Source organism: Sorex fumeus, unplaced genomic scaffold, assembly GCF_029834395.1.
Source record: "Sorex fumeus unplaced genomic scaffold, SorFum_2.1 ptg000044l, whole genome shotgun sequence".
Lineage (NCBI taxonomy): Eukaryota > Metazoa > Chordata > Mammalia > Eulipotyphla > Soricidae > Sorex > Sorex fumeus.
Genome location: NW_026606101.1, coordinates 12,121,576 through 12,142,270, shown reverse-complemented (window position 1 = coordinate 12,142,270; position 20,695 = coordinate 12,121,576). Strand labels below are relative to the sequence as shown.

General features: G+C 40.7%; 1 protein-coding gene across 4 annotated transcripts in view; it reads left to right on the top strand.

The window, feature by feature from the left end:
• CBFA2T2 (CBFA2/RUNX1 partner transcriptional co-repressor 2) overlaps positions 1–20,695 on the top strand; it is a 115,433-nt gene that overhangs the window by 64,962 nt on the left and 29,776 nt on the right. For all 4 annotated transcript variants that reach the window (XM_056121282.1, XM_056121281.1, XM_056121283.1 and 1 more), the window contains exons 2-3: positions 12,935–13,078; positions 15,589–15,830. In XM_056121282.1, the coding sequence (XP_055977257.1) occupies positions 12,935–13,078; positions 15,589–15,830 (386 nt within the window). The remainder of the gene's footprint in view (positions 1–12,934; positions 13,079–15,588; positions 15,831–20,695) is intronic.

The window sequence follows — 20,695 nt, the reverse complement described above, 5'->3', positions numbered from 1 at the left end:
TATGAGAGCAAAATAAAATTATTCTCTTCTCAGTGCCAAGGATTGAACCAACGGCTTCCCATATGCAAGGAAAGTGCGTCCTGCTGAGCCTCACCCAGCTCCAAAATAATAACCTTAAATCCATTTCTCATTATGAGTTTCTAAATGATAAAAATGTGGCTAGAGTGTGAAGGGTCGGGGGACTTATTTAGTATAGAAGGATATATGAATGGAAAGGCAGCTTTGAAATAGGAAAACTTTGCTACAGCCCCACTGACACACACACACAGAGATTTGTACTTTGACTCTCAATTCCTCGTTTTCTTGGAAGGTTCAGAGTTAGGGCATAGAAGTTAAAAATTGTCATAGTTTGAAAGCTTTACAATTAGAATTGTCTGTAATGGCCAGAGAGATAGTACAGTGGGTAAGGTGCTTGCCTTGCATGCAGTTGACTTAGGTTCAAGACCCCATCTCTGAATATGGATCCCCAATCCCCAACCCCAGTCTCATCAGGAGTGATCCCTGAGTATGAGAGCCAGGAGTATGCCCTGAATACCAGTGACTGTGTCCCAAAAGAAAGAGAAGAAAAAAGCAGTTGTCCCAGGGATAGGAATTTGGCAGGGTAGTGTGGGCAAAGAAAAAGAAAAAAAAAAAAAAAGAAACTTATCAGACTTTTCTCCAAATCTAAATGTCATAGGGCCTGAGAGATGGTTTTTGTGGTCAATAGTATGCCATGACTTCTATGAAAAATTTAAAATCTAACTCCTCAGTACTTAAATTTAAAACTCTTTATTCATTAATTGAAATTACTTTCAATTATGCTCCCATAAATGGAATTTAAAACCAAAAGTTAAATTATTTTATGTAATTTTACTTGGACTGGAGCGATAGCACAGCAGTAGGGCATTTGCATTGCGTGCAGCCAGTCTGTCCTAGCTGGGTTCGATTCCTACGCCCCCTCGGAGAGTCCGGCAAGCTACCGAGGGTACCTCGCCTGCACGGCAAAGCCTGGCAAGCTACCCGTGATGTATTCAATATGCCAAACACAGTAACAAAAAATCTCAAAATGGAGATGTTACTGGGCCCGTTCGAGCAAATCGATGAACAATGGGAGGACAGTGAATTTTACTTGAACTTGTCAATCTGTGTTGTTTTGGCGTTTAAAGCTATCGATCTCAACTCAACTCATGATTTCTGTCTGGAGACAATTAAAAGACTCATATTTTTATCAGAACTATTTCTTTTTGTTGTTACTGTTGTTGTTGTTTTGTTTGCATTTGGGCCACACCCAGTGATGCTCAGGGGTTATTCCTGGCTTTGCACTCAGAGGTCACTCCTGACAGACCTCGGGGGACCATATGGGATGCTGGAGATAGAATCTGGATCAGCCGCATGCAAGGAAAACACCCTCCCCACTGTCTATCGCTCCGGCCCCCATGTAACACCTATTTCAATCATTATTTCATTCACATGTTTTAAATCGAGATAGAAATTTTATATAGTGAAGAGACCAGAGTGATAGAACAGTGGGTTCTTGTGACCCCTTGCCTTGTGACCCCAGTTTAATCTTGTGACCACTTGCCTTGTGACCCCAGAAGTTCATACGGTCCCCCACACCCAACAGGAATTACCCTCCTGTACAGAACCAGGAGTAAGCTCTCAGTGCCTTTGAAGTGGCTCAAAAACAAAACAAACAAAGGAAAGAAAAATAACTAGTGACAAAATGTTGAGTTTCGAGTAACATTTATTGTTACCATTGAAAAAGGAAAAGATTCTAGTAAAGAAAGGAAGACCATAAAGTAACCAGTTACATAGGTATGTTTACTTTTTTGGGGGGGGGGGGCGGGAACCACACCCAGCAGTACTCAAGGCTTACTTCTGGCTCTGTGCGCAGGGACCACTCCTGGTGTGCTCGGGAAATAAGATAGGGCATTGGGAATCGAACCCGGGTAGGCCATGTACAGGGCAAACACCCTAACCACTGTGCTATTGCTCCACCCCCAAGGATACCTTTTCTTTGGACTAAATTTCAGAAATGAAATAATTAACCAATACTTTCTTACCCTTAATTGCATAGCCAGAACAGTGTGAAGTAATCGTTGTCCAAATTAATTGTGGGGGGTAGAGGAAATGAGAAGGAGGAAAGATGAATTAGTTTTTAGTTTCCTTGGCCTGGGGTTTGTGCCAGTTCTATTTTTATTTTATTTGATCATCAACAGTAATGCTGGCAGCTGGACAGTATTGATTGCAGGTTATAAGCAAGGAAACCGGAGAAACAGATTTTGAGGAATAACTAATCTCACTGTCAAAGAGCTCGAAAAGAAGTAGGGCCTCAGTTTGCATCTTGATCTATCTGAATGTGGAAATCAATTATTTTTCTGTCATCTTCCTACTCAATAGCTGTCCTACTTTCATTTCAGCCCTAATAGTTTTTAAGGAAATTTTTGGGGTTTTGGGTGGTGCTTAGGTATCACTTCTAGTGGGTTTGGGGGACTGTTTGGAGTGCTGGGTATTAAATCTGGGTTGATCATGTGCATGGCAAGCACTCTGTCTGTTGTATTTTCTCCAGCTCCTAGTAGCTTTATTTTATTTATATATTTTTTGCTTTTTGACTCACACCCAGCGATGCTCAGGGATTACTCGTGACTCTGCACTCAGGAATTACCCTGGTGGTGCTGGGGGGATCAGATGGGATGCCAGGGATCAAACCCAGGTCAACCGCGTGCAAGGCAAATGCTCTACCTGCTGTACTGTCACTCCAACCTGGTAACTTTATTTTAAATAGAAAAACAGGTGAAATTGTGTTTTTTTATTTAATATGTTGGGCTGGGTTGATAGCATAGTGGGTAGGGCGTTTGCCTTGCACACAGCCGGCCCTGGTTGATTCCTCCGTCCCTCTCGGAGAACCTGGCAAGCTACCGAGAGTACCCTGCCCTCAGCAAAGCCTGGCAAACTCCCCATGGCGTATTCAATACGCCAAAAACAGTAACAAGTTTCACAATGGAGATGTTACCAGTGCCCGCTGGAGCGAATTGACGAACAGCGGGAGGACAGTGCTGCTTAATATGTTAAAAACATTTTTAATATATGATTTTGTGAAACCAATTGAGATAGTTACAGTTCTTTATGTATGCAGGGGTGTGTGTGTGCATGCGTTGAAAAACAAGTCCAAGCCTTCATGTAAGTGAAGCATACATGCTAGCACTGATTAAATTATATCTGTGGTTTTACATGCCCCCCCTTTTTTTCCAGTACCAAATCTCTGAAACTTAGTTATTTGAACAAAAGATTTGATGTTTATATTTGTCCAATATTCCTGAACAATTTATTTGAGTTTTAGGACCATGGTTGACTATGTTTGGGCTACTCTGGCTAGTATTCCTGGGTCCACACAGTGCCAAGAATTAAATTCAAGTTTCTGACTTGTAAAGAATTTACTGCAGCCCTTAGAGCCATCTCCCTAGCCCAGCTTTTAAAAATAGATATTCAACTTCTTTACAGTTTTGATAATGGATTCCAGATTTATATAACATTTTATGTCTCCATTGAACAGGTAAAGATGTATTACTAGTACATGTAATTTGGAGGGATAATTTTTTTAGGTGCTGCTGATGGATAGAGCTGCATATAGCTCTGTCTTCAGACTTTGTCTTCCTAGTGTCAAGTAAAATTATGACTTTATACGATTAACAGTACTCTGTAGCCTAAAATTAAAGTAAGCAAAACTTGCTTATACAACAGATTCTTACAAAATGTGACTTTATTCATGTCATTTTATTTGGAGGGAAGGGCTTGGGCTGGGGATTCAGTCCCTATTCCTGGCTCTTTGGGAATTACTTCTGGTGGTACTCAGGGAACCATATGTGGTACCTGGGATCAAATTGGGATTGGTTGCTCGCAAGGCAGGCCTTACCTCCTGTACTATCTCACCTGCCCTCAACATTTTGTAATCATGTTTGTGAAAGAAAAGAATGGATTCCTGGCCAGGACTTGTTTGTATGAACTTTACACGTCTCCCCATGTTCTGCTTGAATTTTCACTGGATACACAGAAATATTGCAGGTTTCTCATTATATCCCAAACATGGATAGGTTAATTGTTGTGTCTAAATTGTGTCCTTTTCAGAGTGTATATGAGTGTTTCTTGGATAAAGGATAGTGTTGTGTTGTCCAGTGTTGGTTGCCACCTTGTGCCCTAACTTGCCAGGATGGGTTCTGGAAACTGCTGACCCTACCCTGGAATAACAGGCATGGAAAATGAATGAATATAAATTATCGTATAATATTAGAAGTGTTTTGAGTCTCTCAGATGTTTGATGTTTGTGACCAGAAATAGGCCAGAGGAACTTATTCTTGTTTGCATCAATTATCCTATGGTAAATTGTTTTAGTTGTATTTAATTTTGTCCAATATTGCAGTTTCTTTGAACCCTTCAGCATTAAGAGACTTGCTATATTTATTCTGTTTATGAACATACTTTAGCAAAACTATTATAAATCATCTCCTTTTATTTTCCTCTTTAGCAACAATTGTTACCAAGTCCCCAACTCTTCACTTACAGAGTCCTATGCAAGGTGATACAAAGGGGAGGTGTCAGAGAGATAGTACAGCTGGTAGGGTAGCTTGCCTTGCACTCAGACAGCTCAGATTCAGTTCCTGCATCGTATATGGTCCTCTGTGTACCACCAGATGTAGCCCAAAAACCACCAAAAAGAGAGGGACAGAGAGAAAGAGATTAAAGAGGGCCAAGAGATAGTAAAGCAGGTTGTGCACTTATCTTGCACATTTCTGACCCAGGTTCAATCCCAGCACCTCAAATGGTCTCCTAATCCGTGCCAGGAGTAAGCCCAGAACACAGCCATGTGTGAGCCCCCTAAAAACAAAAATTATAAGAGATTAAACTGAGGACCAGTTAAATGTGGGGACGGGATATAGGAACAAGGTAAAGAATATGAATTGTTATACTGTAACAGTTTTGCTGTTGGTGTCACAGCCCCAGGCTGCTGCACATTTCTTTAATGACCAGTTCAATACAACACAGCTAAATTCTCATGCGTATTTTATTAAGTCTCCTATGATATTATTCCTCAGACACTGAAAAAAGACACTGTCCAGTTGTAGAAAAGGCAGCTAATTACCCCAGAGTTTATCTCTCAGAATTTAATGTTTTATTCTTTGTGTTTCAGAGAAAAGGTAGCAGAGATACTTCAGTAAGTGGAACCAGACAAACTTCGGTTTGATTTTTTTTCTTTTTTGGATCACACCCAGCAATGTGGGGGGGGGGGGTTACTCCTGGCTCTGCGCTCAGGAATTACTCCTGGCGGTGCTCAAGGGACCATATGGGATGCTGGGAATTGAACCCGGGTTGGCTGCGTGCAAGGCAAACGCCCTACCTGCTGTGCTATTGCTCTAGCCCCTTGGTTTGAATTTTTAAAAGCCAATAATAAGCTGTATGAGAAATTGATAGGATTTCTTTCTGTCTCCAGAAACAAATCTGGTCTTTATTTGTCCGGGGTGGCGGGGGGGGGGGGGGGGGGCTCAGCGTTATTAGCTTTTTTCCCCTCTGATAGTCTTAGTTACTTGAATTAGCTGGCTGGCTTTTTGGGGGGATTGGGAGTTGGGAGTATTTTGAGCCACACCTGGTGGTACTCAGGGGACTACTTCCAGCTCTGTGCTCTGGTGTTGCTCCTGGTGATACTCAGAGAACCATGTAGTGCCGGACTATAAACCTGGGTCTCCCACAAGCAAAGTATGGTTAAACCTTTTGAATTATCCATCCTGGACTGTATGTAGTTGGCCAGAAGAGTAATGTCCCCACCCTCCCTCATGAAAAATGTGTGTTCTGCCTATTGGGTTATCCATCCAGCTCTGGCTCCGTGTATTCAGCCCGAATCGTAATGATTATACAATGCTGAGTTTAAGAGTCATTAATGTGGGTAAGGATACCATCTAGGGAAAGACAAGATGTTAATCAAATGTAATTTTAAGTCATTTCTTTTCATGTGAAAAGTATTAACTCGATGGGACTTGAAACAGATGGTATACAGTTGGTGTAGATAACTATATAGTTCCAAATAAACATTTGCTGGAGCTGGGAAGCAACAGTCTTATTTCCTTTCCCCTATTTACTTTTTGCTTTGTTTTGTTTGGGGGCCACACTTTGTGTTGCTCAGAGCTCACTCCTGGTTCTGTGCTTAGGGATCACTTCTGACAGTGCTCAGGGGACTATGTGGAGGGCCAGAAATCAAAGGCTGCATAACAAGGCAAATGCCCACTATACTTCCCCTCTGGCTTCCCCACTATTTACATTTTAAAGTCAGTTGTGTTTCTTTTGCTCTTAACTTACATTATAATTGGCAAGCAATTATAACACATTTAAATACGGATATATTTAAATACTAGTTCCAGGGAACTACTAAAGGGGAAAAATTGGTTACCATTCTTGTGGCTAACCCCTGTTTGATACCCTCTATCACATGTGGTCCCCTTAGCAGCCCATGAGCACAGAGCCATAGAGTAGCCCTTGAGCACTGTCAGGTATTGGCACCGCCCCCCCCCACTTCTCTGGGAGGAGGGCTTGGGGCCACACTTGGGGCAATGCTCAGGGGGTTTCCTGGTTCTGCACTCAGAAATCATTCCTTGCAGTTCCCCATGGCACCTATGGGTCTGCTATCTAGTGTCTTACCCACTGTACTGTCACTTTGCCCATATTTTTAAAAAATAAAATATTTTAGCACTGGAAGAGATCCATTAGTTACATTCAACATACAATGGCATAATTTTTACTGATCTATTACTAATGAATAACTGTCTAGTAATATCATATTATAGTGTAATTAAAGGTAAAGGTAAAGGCCCTCCAGTTGATCATCGATTTGCTCGAGCGGGCCCAGTAACGTCTCCATTGGAGACTTTGTTGTTACTGTGTTTGGCATATCGAATACATCATGGGTGGCTTGCCAGGCTCTGCCGTGCGGGCGAGATACTCTCGGTAGCTTGCCGGGCTCTCCGAGAGGGGCGGAGGAATCGAACTCGGGTCGGCCATGTTGGCCGCTTATAAGGCGAACGCCCTACCTGCTGTGCTATCGCTCCAGCGTAATAAGCACAAACTAAACGCTTGGTTGCTCTTAGCTGTTGCTTTATTTTTCCACAAAATTTTTTGGTTTGTTTTTGGTTTTGGCCCACACCCAGCAGTGCTCCTGGCTTATACCTGGTTCTGCACTCAGGGATCACTCCTCATCTTAGTTTTCACTTTATTGAACTTTCAGTTTTCTTCCTTACATGAGGAGGGTATTGAAAACCGATTTTTGATTTTTATTATTCAGTATCCCACAGTTGATAATAGGAAGACTAAAATTCGTTGTTCACATCTTCCAGTTTCATGTCCAGTTCTAATTCCATGGTAACTTGTCTTTTCTTCAGGGACATAAATCTCAGGGGCCAGAGCAATAGTACAGCATGTAGGACATTTGCCTTGCACGTGGTCGACCAGAGTTCAACCATCCCATATGGTTCCCCAAGTACCACCGGGAGTAATTCCTGAGTTTAGAGCCAGGAGAAACCCCTGAGCATTGCTGGGTTTGACCCAAAAAGCAAATAAAGAAATCTCAATTAATTTGTAATGTGATCTACTTGCCAAATAGATCAATTAACCTTTTCTTTTATTCTTTGACTGTAGACAAACTTTTTTTGTGCTTACTATATATTTCATCTAAGAAATCTGTCTCATTAGTTGGGGGATGAAGGGAAATAATCACATTAACTATTCATCTGGCCTAAAGTACTTTAGCCATTGTATTTGGTTTGTTCCAGTTAGGTTCTGAAATGAGATTTCTATGCAGCCTCTTAAATTCTTTTGTATCTTTTTTGTGTGATATGTTTTGAGACCACACCTGGTGATGCTCAGGTTCTGCACTTAGGAATTACTTCTAGCACTGCTCAGGGGAACCATATAGGTTGCCAGGGACCAAACCTAGTTTGGCCATGTGCAAGGCAAACACTCTAGCCACCGTACTATCACTCTGGCCCATTCTTTTTTTTTAAATTTTATAAAGTAGTTCACAATATTTGGTTACATTTAATATTCAAACACCAACCCCACTACCATTACTCCTTCCCACCGCCATATTTTGGGTGTTTCCATCCCAAACCCCAATCCCTGCCAAAGCAGAACCGAAATGATATATTTTGTATTGTTTGTTATGAAAAACCGCTGAACATGATACAAAAAGATCAGTAATGATTATGCCATTATATGTTGAATGTAACTAATGGATCTCTTCCAGTGCTAAAATATTTTATTTTTAAAAAATGGGCAAAGTGATAGTACAGTGGGTAAGACGCTAGCCTTGCACACAGCACACCCATAGGTGCCACGGGGAACTGCCAGGAATGTTTGCTGAGTGCAAAACCAGGAAACCCCCTGAGCATCGTCAAGTGTGGCCCCAAACCCTCCAAAAATTGCATGTTCCCCACATAACATAAAAAAACAAAATAATTATACTCAAACCTAAGGGTTATTTTTGGTTTTATTCAACTAAGTAATTTGTGCTTATCCTAGCAATAGTGTTTATGAACTCTACTCTCCCTCTCTCCTTCTCTCTCCCTCTTTGAGAAAAAGAAATTTCTTCTTGACTTTTTTATATCTAAGGTACTCTGGAATTGAAGACATCAGGAGGTGATTAGTTCTTTCAAGGGATTCATTTAGATTATAAAATATTTATGAAAATCATTTAATAAAAATTTAGAAACTGGGCTGGGGCAATAGCGCAGCGGGTAGGGTGTTCACCTTGCACGCGGCTAATCCGGGTTCGATTCCCAGCATTCCATATGGTCCCCTGAGCACCGCCAGGAGTAATTCCTGAATACAAAACCAGGAGTAACCCCTGTGCATTGCCAGGTGTGACCCAAAAAAAAAGATTTAGAAGCAAAGTCATCCTAGCAGTGATGACATAAGATCAGGTCACAGACAGCACACAGAGTTAGTGCCTACTTTGGAACATACCGATCAACCACCATCTTAGCAACTGCTTCAGTTTCCCAGGCTGTTTGTGAGTCATTTGACAAATCACTTACATCATGAAGTGTACATTCATGCTACCTAGCCTCAAACAAAAATGCCTTCTGACATTGAACTTGATGATTTTGTAAACTCTTCATTATTCCATGCAGTATTTCTTTAGTTACATGCATTAATTGTTGCCAGTATAGCCATATTACAAGGGAAACAAGTTGAGTATTATCACATGGCTAGTCAAGTGATAAATCCAGAATTTGTTGATTATATTTTCTGTACTCTAATTATCATGACTCTTTATTGAACAAATTTGGCATCATCTATCTTTATTTTTAAATTTATTTTTAACATATCTCTTAAAGGTTGCGTTTTATTTATTTGTTTGTATTGAATCACCATGAGATACAGTTACAAAGCTTTCACAATTGGGTCTCAGTCATACAATGTTCCAACACCCATCCCTGCATTAGTATTTATTTACCACCACCAATATCCCCTGTATCTCTCCTGCCAGTCCCCTTCTCCCCCAGCCTGCCTCTATGGATTCTCTCTCTCTCTCTCTCTCTCTCTCTCTCTCTCTCTTTCTCTCTCTCTCTCTCTCTCCCCCCCCCCTTTGGGGCATTATGGTTTGCAATACAGATACTGAGAGGCCATCGTGTTTGGTCCTTTAGGTAAAGGTAAAGGCCCTCCCGTTGATCGTCGATTTGCTCGAGCGGGCCCAGTAACGTCTCCATTGGAGACTTTGTTGTTACTGTGTCTGGCATATCGAATACTCTCGGTAGCTTGCCGGGCTCTCCGAGAGGGGCGGAGGAATCGAACTCGGGTCGGCCATATTGGCTGCGTGCAAGGCAGACGCCCTACCCGCTGTGCTATCGCTCCTCCTTGTATAATTTCTTCCAGGCATATTTTATTATTTCTCATTTTTGCCTGTATTGAAAGAAGTCCAGAAAGGTGAAATGATGAAATTCCTACAGGTCATTGGTAACAGAATGAGATTTCACACCAGATCACTGACTCCATTATCATGCTTTTTCTGCTAGTTTTTCTGCTAGTGTTGCTATTTGGGACACGAGGACTAACATTGTTGTTGCAGGTTTATGAGTAGTGAAACGAACTAGAGTAGATTTTATCTATAACTAGGATTCTTATGTTTTACCCACTCTCTCAGCTTTCGCTTGGAACATAGCTCAGTATCTGCACTTGGGCTGCTATTTTTTTTTCCCCATTTTACCAAGTGCTGAATATTAAAGCACATGTAACTGCAACTGCTAAGCCCTCCTCAGGCCCTTTGGCGCCCTTGCTGTATAGGCAGGTGGTCTGAAGAAAGGCTCCCTCTAGGTTGTTGCACACTATACACAACACATAACAGTGCGAGACAACTGTCAGTTCCTTCCTTCCCTTCTCCTTCCACCCTTCAGAAAGCTGGGCTCCAGATGGAAGAGCTGGAAGGATGTCAACTGTTCACTGAAGGGCATTGAGAAAATACTGTCAGGAAGAAAAAGGCAAGCACAACAGCTCATTAGTCCACTAATCAGACATGATGATCATCAATTTCACAAAGAAAATGTCCTAGACAGAGCCATGGGAAGAGCTGGCAGAGTGTTGTCCACATGGCTCAGAGTCGGTGCATTTTTGTCAGGGGATTTATAACTTGAGGGCAATGCCTCCTTGGTTGGATTTCTGTGTTCATTATATTCTTCCCCAAATGTGGTCACCACAAACTGTCGTCTAGAAATTAATATTTTGGCAATGCCCCAGAATGTACAAAGATGTGCCTGTTGCTATTGTCATAAATGTTTTTGTTTGTGTTGTGTTGCAGCTATCTCACTGAAAGGAAACTCTGACTTAACATTGTACTGTAAACCTTTGGAATGATTTTTTTTCTACTTTTAATTGATTTCATATTTGATGCCTTGGGTTCAATCCCTGATACCACAAGAAACAAATACATGAAGAGATAAGATCCAGTGATTATAGAGAATAAGCATATGATACTTGAGTGAAAAGCTTAAAATTACTGAGAGTAATACTTTTACGATGATTAAGGTAGACCTGACCCTGTTTTTTCCCCAAGTGTGTAATGTGTCACCTTGAATAGGAAAAAACTTTTCGAAGAATATTATTCCTCAGTGTCAGATCCACTATTAGTTTAGACACAATTTTATTGTCATGATGTTTAATCTATCTATTGTCATGATGTTTAATCTATCTAATTTCCCTTTCTGGAATTTGTCTAATGTTATCAGATTGCTGCTTATTATGACATTTTCCCTATGGGCAAAGTACTGTTTACTTAGGTTGGAATCAGCAAAGCTTTTCATCTTCTTTGAACATAGGCATCATAATTAACATTTATGTGCCAATGTCAAAGATACTACTACACGTTTTTTTGTTATGTCAGGAGTTGAACCAAGGACCTCACACATACAAGGCACATGCTGTATCACTCATTCATTGAACTAAGTCCCTGACCTTGACTCCAGCTCTTCTTTCTTACTTTGAGTAATTAATATATAAAATTACTGGTGATGCCTTCAGGGTCAGGGGAATGAGACCCATTGTAAGGGTCTACACTAGCACGCGACAGGGACAAATAGAGACGTTACTGGTGCCCACTCAAGCAAATCGACGATTAACGGGAAGTCAGGTGATCAAGTGAATATATAAAAATGTAGTATCTATCATTTGTGGTAATCTACATTAAACAGTTTATGACTCTTATTTTCATACCATGAAGTAAATGCTTATTGAATTAGGCCCACATTAGCCTTTATTTTTTACTGATATGATTCAGTTATAAGAACTCAAGAAAGAAATTGAGTTCACAACTTTGTTTCTTCCTTACTTAGCCACTATCCTAATTGTTAACTTTCAGGTCATGTCACCCCTTGCTCTTGTTGACTTATTTTAGTTTTCTAGAATTACTAAAACAAAGCACCACAAACTAAATATCAGAATGAATGAATGAATGAATGAATGAATCAGCAGGATTGATTCCTTCTTAGAGCCACAGAGAAAAAATATATATATATTCTATGCCTTTCTCCTGTCTTCTGGTGCAGGAAGGCTCAAGTGGGGGGGTGTAATGTCTTTTTTATTTATGTCTCTTTTTTCCCCCCTCTCCTTTTAAGGACACTATTCATACTTTGATATTAAAAAACCCAACTCAACAATTCAAAAGATGAATGAATGAATGAATCAGCAAGATTGATTCCTTCTTGATTCAGTCTCTTAAGATTGAATAAGAATTAGAGCCCCACATAACTTAAGGGGCTGAGCACGTGCTTTATTTACATAAGGGATGCCCAGGGTTTGGTTCGCAACACCACAACATCCCTTTAGTGTCCCTTTAGTGTCACAGGGTGTGGCCCAAAACACAAAAAATCATGATCAGGGAGGTAGTTCAGAGATTAATGCACTCACTTTGCATGCAGTTGACCCCCAGTTCAATCCCCAGCAATACCAGGAATTATCCCTGAACAGAGAGATAAGAGTAATCCCTGAACACTGCTAGGTGTCACCTAAAAACCCACCATCCAAAGAAAAACTGATTAGATCTTCAAAGACTTTTTTGTCTCCCATATTAGGAAACATTCACAATTCAAGTAATTAAAAGGTAAATATATCTTTCGAGGGGCACTCATTCAGCCCTTTATACTAAAAATGTTTTTTTGTTTACTTGGGCACACCCAGCAGTGCTCAGGAATGATCCTGGCTGTGTTCAGGGATCAGTCCTGGCGGGGCTTGGGGAAACATATGGGGTGCCAGGGATGTAAACTGTGTAAGCTATGTGCAATGTATGTGCCTTACATGTTGTATTATATCGCTGACCCTCTAAACATGTTCTTTACTTTGCATTCCTCTAAGAAAGTAAGTTAGTTTGTCACCGTTTTTATTATAAAAAAAACTCATTTCCATTCCTTTTTTTTTTTCTTTATAGTTGGTCCTGAGAAAAGGGTGCCAGCAATGCCTGGATCGCCTGTGGAAGTGAAGATACAATCGAGATCTTCACCTCCTACCATGCCACCACTTCCACCAATAAATCCTGGAGGACCGAGGCCAGTGTCATTTACTCCTACAGCATGTGAGACTCTTTTGATTACTTGGGTTTGTGGTTCATTTAGATCTGAGTGATTAGCTGCTGTTTGGGCTTCTGTGTATACTATTTTGGGCTTCTGTGTATACATTTGTGATACATTTGTGGATAGCTCTGAGAATAATATTTAAATTATTTAAGCATTTGAAAATTTAGTAGTTCAAATATTTTGTTTCCATACTGTTGATCTAAGGGCCCAAGAATATGGTTCACACACTTTACATGTGTGAGGCCTTAGTTTGATTCCCAACACAGAAATGAAAGAGGGGCCAGAGAGAGATAGTACAGCAATTAGGGTGTTTGAACCCACATTTAACCCCTGGCACCCCATATGATGTTGCAAGCACCACCAGAAGTGATCCCTGAGCTTAGATCCAGGAGTAATCCCTGGACACTGCTGGATATGGTCCCGCAATAAAAAAATAAAATAATTTTTCTGTCATACTCTTTGTCTGGTAGGTAGCTATTTTAATTTTTTACTGTAAAATAATTATTGTGTTTCTCTGTGCAATTCAGGGTAAGTTTCATAAACAACTTTTTAAATTTTCCAGTATTGTCATGGTTAGACTTGGAGACTGGAAGTCCAAGATTAATTTGTCAGCAGGTTTGGTTTCCCCTAAGGTCTCTGTCCTTGGCTTGAACATAGCCACACACTTGCTGCATCCTCCTGTGGGCTCCCTCTGTGCACATGCACCTGTAGTGAACCCCACCTTTTTTTCTAAGGACAGTAGTCATATAGGATTAGAGACCAACACATCATTTCATTTTATCTTTAAATGTCCTGCTCACAAGGATAATCACATTCTAAGTGAGGGTAGCTGGTTTTAGAACTTCTGTATAAGGCTTAGAGTTGGACAGTCGTACAGAGGATAGGGTGCTTTCATTGCATGTTACTGACCCACATTCAGTTTCTGAAATCACATATAGTCCCCTGAGCACTACTAGGTATGGCCCTGAAACAACAACAACAAAAAAGAGTTTGGAGGACACAGTTTAGTTCATAACAATTATATTAGACAATAAACATAATAAAGTATTCATCAATATATGCAATGAGTGATAGCACAGCGGGTAGGGCATTTGCCTTGCACGTGGCCAACCTGGCCGACCCAAGTTCAATTCCTGTGCCCATCTCGGAGAGCCTGGCAACCTACCCATGACCTGTTCGATATGCCAAACACAGTAACAACAAGTCTCATGATGGAGACGTTACTGGGCCCGCTCGAGCAAATCGATGAACAACAGGACAGTGCTACAGACATTGCTATAGTATATAAAGGAATCATAATTTTGAGGGGTGAGGGGTAAGGGCAGTTTCCTGACTTTGATTTTATGCCCAGCACCACATGACCTACCAAACATCGCCAGATATAGCTACTGGGTACAGTCCTGGAGGCCACTTAGCAGTGCTGAGGTGGCTGTGTTCTTTCCTGGTACCAAAGGCCTGAGCCGGAGCACATCCTCAGGCCCTAGCTCTGAATTGCCAGCCTACTTGATAAAATAACACCAGGAGTAACTCCTGATCACTTGGTAGGTTCCCCACCTTGTTCCTCCTGCCCTGCTCATCAAATTTTAATTTGGTGAGGAAATTAATGAAAGCATCTAAATAGGCAATGCTTTTATCTATTAGGTTTTACCTTAACTTTCCATGTGGTGCCAGGGTTAAACCCAGGACTCACATGCAAAGTGTGTGCGCTCCCTGGTGGTCTAGTGGTTAGGATTCGGAGCTCTCACATGCAAAGTATGTACTCCAGTCCTTTTTAGGGGGGTGGGAAGGGATTATGGGCCACACCCAGCAGTGCTTAGAACTTACTTTTGACTATTCTCAGGGATCAGTTCTGGTGGTGCTCAGAGACCATACAGAACGCTGGAGGTCAAATAAGGGTTGGCTGCATGCAGGGCTAGCCCCTTAACTCCTATACTACCTCTCTGGCCTCCCAGTCTTTAAGCATCTCTTTTCTTTTTCTTTCTTTTTTTTTCCTTTTGCTACAAAATATTTTATTATTCTGGGGGTTTGGGATTGGATCACATCTGGCAGTGCTTGGGTGCCTCCTGGCTCCAACTCAGTAGGATGCTGGGGATCAAACTAGGGTTGTCCATTCGCTAGGCAAGGCAAGTCCCCTAACTTCTGTACTATCTCGATGACCTTTTTATTTCTTTTTCATAGAGATCATTCCCAGTGATGCTGAGATGATCAGTAGAACATTTCCCAGAAGTGCTCAGGGGTTGGGGAGTGGAATTCAAAGCCCTGCATATGCTAGGCATATTGTTTACCTCCTAAGCCAGATACCCAGCCCTTACTCTTTTCTATTTTAATATTTCTGCTTTATTATTTTTTAACTGATGTTCTGTTTCACTGTGAAGCAAAATCATGAAGAACATAAAGTGTCTTGTGTACTCTTAACAAAATTCAAATAAATAAAATGAAGGAGAAAGCAAATAAGAACAAAATTCTTGTGTTTTACACTTTAACAGACTTTTGCTTGACTTTCTTTTAGTAAGTAATGGCATCACCCATTCTCCTCCTACCCTGAATGGTGCCCCATCACCACCGCAGAGATTCAGCAATGGTCCTGCCTCTTCCACATCATCTGCACTAACAAATCAGCAGTTGCCAGCCACTTGTGGAGCTAGGCAGCTCAGCAAGTTGAAACGTTTCCTCACTACTCTGCAACAATTTGGCAATGACATTTCACCTGAAATTGGGGAGAAGGTGCGGACCCTTGTTCTCGCACTGGTGGTAAGTACTACATTGTAGCTGAGTGTGATTTAGAACGGAAGCCTGAGAGAAATAGATTATTGTGTTCATACCAAATCTGCAGCAACTTGCAAATTCTAAAAAATATACTGGTTTTTATATATCCTGTATAAAAATACTGCGTAAGGATTTCTGTTGTGCATAACAATGTCTATTGAAATAAGGTCTGTGACTGTCTTATTATGTTATACTGATGATTTAATGCCAGTAGCAGCTTTTGTCTTGAAACTGTTTCACCAGCCCACTGATACTTAACCAAATTAATGCAAGGTTTGGTAGTGTATTCAGTGTCTGTTGCGTTGCTTCCAAACTAGAGATTTTAAAAATATAATGAGTTTAGTTTTTAAAATTATAGTTTCCAGAATTATTAGTATTGTGGTCTAAGTACATACTGTCTCAAGGGTTATATTCTTTTTTTTTTTCTTTTTGGGTCACACTCAGTGATGCACAGGGGTTACTCCTGGCTTTGCACTCAGGAATTACTCCTGGCAGTGCTCGGGGAACCATATGGGATTCTGGGAATCGAACCCAGGTCAGCCGCATGCAAGGCAAACTCCCTACGTACTATCACTCCAGCCCCTCAGGGGTTATATTCTTTTGCTTCTCATGCAAATATAATTTTTTTAAATTTTCTTGCTATACATAAGTTTTCTAAGTCTGGTATAGTAAACTGGTGATACAAGGGAGTGATTTTCTGGCATTGACTGCTTGCTGCTTTTAGTGCTGAAGTCAAGTACTACCAGTGTCCAGTGTTTATAAATCTAATTCTTTGAGATTTCTTTCCAATAATAGCACCCTGGTCTCTTGCATATTATCTTTATAAATGATGAGAAAAGGTAATCTTAGAGTTCTTAAAGTATAATCAGAGACCTCCCCCAATTCTTTTTCCAGAAGGTCCAAAAGGTCAAAATTATTTTCATAATAATACTAAGATGTCCCTTCTCCTTTTTATTATATCCCGATGGAATTTCCTTTCCCTGTCACCTCCAGTTTTTAGGTCACACCTGGCTGTATTCAATGTTCACTCCTGGCTCCGCACTCAGGGATCATTCCTGATGGGGATCAGGCTACTATTTGTGGTGTCAGGAATAAAATCCAGGTCAGCAAAGTAAGCACCCTGCCCATTGTACTGTTACCACCCCCCTTCATGGAATTTTCTAGATATTACATAACAAATGATTATTAGTTATTTGCAAGAGATGGGAAAGCAAATAGAAAGATCCAGCTATCTTGTATTAAACTAGATGTTAAGTAGTTGAGGCACAATGAGATATCTTATCAGGTGGGAAAACTTCTCGGATTTGAATCAAAGCAAAACTGTTTATTGGTCAGATTTTTAGACCGTTATGGAAAAGTTTCATTGTGTATAGAGTAATAAAATTGGCTTTAAATGTCAGATTAACTTTGAAAGTAAAACAGACACTGGAGTGTTATGCCAGTTCTAGCAGCAAATTATTTTAACTAGAATCTGTGCTTAAATATAGTTTAAGGGGCCAGGGATACAGCTTAGCTGCAGAGCACTTACCTTTTGTGTCTAGGCTCTGGATTTGATTCCCAGCACTGCAATAACAATAGTAATAATAAAGAGTAAAATAAAGAGGGCTGGCAACATAGTACAGGGCTAACAATAGGCACTTGCCTTACATGCCGTAATCCGTCAGGAGTAATCCTGACATTACATATGGTTCCCTAAACATTGCCAGGAATAATCTCTGAGCAGAGTCAGGAGAGAACCCTGAGTACTGCAGGAATAGCCCCAAAACTCAAGAAGAAAAATAAAGTAAGAGAAATGATGAAGCAAAAAATTATTTTTTAAATTATTTTCTAGTTATGCCATTTATTATCTTTATTATTCATTTACAACACAATAGAATTGTGGGAGTATAACTTCATACTTCTCTATATGTCATACCAATCAGAAATTATCTCTGCAACTATAGTTTTTCGAAAATATATTTAGATTTGTCTAGTCACCATTTTATTTTATTTATTTGTGAGGAATGGTACAGCCAGCATTGCGCAGGGTGTAATGGGTGTAATACTCCCTGCATGATGTTGTGGGCTCCTTCTGGCAGTGCTTAAGGGTCAGCCTTGAGCTTCCACATGCTGTGCATTCACTCGGCCCTTTGAGCTGTTTCTCTGGCCCAGAATTTCTTATCTATATTGGGGGGCCATTCCTGCTCTGCACTCAGGGGTCACCCCGGCAGACTCAAGCGACCATATGGGGTGCAAGGAATCAAACCCAGGTCAGCATGTACAAAACAAACATTCTTCTGTCCTATTTATTACTCCGCCCCATGATTTTCATGTCTTTCAACACAGAATGATACTGCATTATATTTATATACCTTATTTTACTTATCCACTGTTGGTTAATGAACACTTGAGTTGCTTCCACATTTCTGTTAGGGAAAATGCCATTTCAGAGTGGGGAATTGTTTAACAGACAAGAACAGACAAGTTCCTCAGTGCCAGTCAGTGGCCAAACTTACAAGCCAGACTTTTTATGGTTAGTAGTTTTAAATCTGCTGTGTTAAATTCTTACCTGTCTAGGAGTCCTTACAAATCATGTTGTAATGTTTTCTTACAAGATTATATGTGAACGGACTCCTCTGTCTTATGCTTGGCATGTGTATACAAACGTGCACCAACCAATGGAATTATGTCTTTATAGGATATGCGTATGTACCGTTCAGTATATAAAGCCGTATGGTTTTCCCAAGCTTTATATCAGTTTGTACTTTTACATTCTAGGGTTTTCAGTAGGATTGGTGTCTTAGTCTCCTTGGACTCTTAGAATGGAATACCATAGACTGAATGAGTTATAAACAACATTTCTCACATTTGTATAGACTATAAAGTCTAAGACGAAGGTGTTGGCATATATGGTGTACTGTGAGGGTCTGGCCTTGTCCTCTTTCACAGATGGTTAACTTCTTACTATTCTCAAATCACAAGAGGGGTAAGGGAGATGGTTTTGTTATTTGTTTTGTTTTTGTTTTGTCACACCCAGCGCTGCTCTGGGCTTACCCCTGGCTTTGTGCTCAGGGATCACTCATAGTGATGCTCAGGGGACCATGAAAGGTGCCAGGGATCAAATCCAGGCTGACTGCATGCAAAGAAAATGCTGTTCTAGTTGTACTATCTCTCCAGCTACTCCAGGAGACATATTTTTATGCATACTGAAGCCTTTCGTGAGAACTCCACTCTCGTGTCTTAATTACCCAAAACTTCTATTTTGCAGTACTGTTAAGTGGTGATTGGGTTTCAGCAAGTGAATATGTAAGGGTATTAGGATAAAACATTCAGCTTATACCAATTGGTGTTGAAAATATTAATATATCTGGTAAAGATGCAGAAGAAATTATTTGTTAAATTTAGCACTCATTCTTTTTTTGTTTGGTTTGATTTTGGCACCATATCCAAATGTGTTCAGGAATCACTCGTGGTAGTGCTCAGGAAACCATACGCAGTGCAGGGATTGAACCAGGCTTGGCTACATATTATTTCTCTGGCCGATCATTTTTTTTAAAAAATTTTTATTAGTGAAACATTATGAGGTACAGTTGTAGACTTACACATTTTTGTGCTTGGGCTTCAGTTATACAATGATCAAGTACCCATCCCTCCACCAGTGCCCATTCTCCACCACCACTAATCCCAGTATCCCTCCTACCCCCTACCCCCATCCCACCCTGCCTCTGTGGTAGGGCATTCCGTTTTGTTCTCTCTCTCCTTTTGGGTGCTGTGGTTTGCAAAAGAGGCATTGAGTGGCAATCATGTTCAGTCTATAGTCAGCATGCATCTCCCATCCTGGGCAGATCTTCCCAACACCCTTTATTTGGTGCTCCCTTCTCTATATGAGCTGCCTTTACTCCTAGAGTGTGCGGCTGGCCTCCAAGCCATGGAGTAAACCTCCTGGTATTTATCTCGGCTATTCTTGGGTGTTAGTCTCCGATTTTGTTACTTTATGTTCCCCAGATGAATTCAGTCTTTCTATGTCTGTCCCTCTCTTTCTGACTCATTTTGCTTAGCATGTGGCCGATCATTATTTTTTAAAATCTTAAAACATTTAGGCATCAGGAGGTAGCTCAAGTGGTAGAGCACATTCCTAGAACGATTGAGGTTCTGAGCTCAGTCCCTCAGGAAAGTACTCAGGAAAATAGGTTATAGTAAGGACTTCCTTATTGTCCTCATGACTTTACATTATAAACAAAAAACCTGTATAGTAAATATCATTCCCTCCCCCCGAATAGGGTCAGTCTTGGTTCATTGCTCGTGTACTGCTGAGGAGCACATGCAAGGCAATCACCTTAACTACTGTAACTCTTTGGCCCAACAAGTCTCATATTTAATGTTGAAATTTTGAAAGCTTTGCTCTTGTAATCAGAACTTTCTAGCCTACCATGTAAGATATAAGTATTACAAGTGTGAGAGAGACAGGTTAAACTGCTGTCGTTCATTGAGAAACATTTATATTGTCTTCAAGCTCACCACTATCCCCTTCTATTTGGTTTGGTACGTCTTGTTGTTCAAAGCTTTATCAGTTTGGAAGGGGATATATTTACAAAATTTATTACCCATTTAAGAAAGACTTCCTAAAGGGTTAATAATTACTTATTGAAAAGAATGATTTAGATTTTATTAAGCAGGTCAGTCTGGTAGTGCAGTGGACTGAAAGGCAAGCCCGGCATTTGGATGCCCTTGCCTCTGTGTCGGCCCCAATGACCCTCCAACAGGTCTGGGCTGAATATTGCCGGTATTGGCACTGGAAGCAACCAAGCACAGCACATTCTTTCTCTACCCACCATCCCCCCCAAAAGATTTTTATCAGGCCTGCAAAAGTC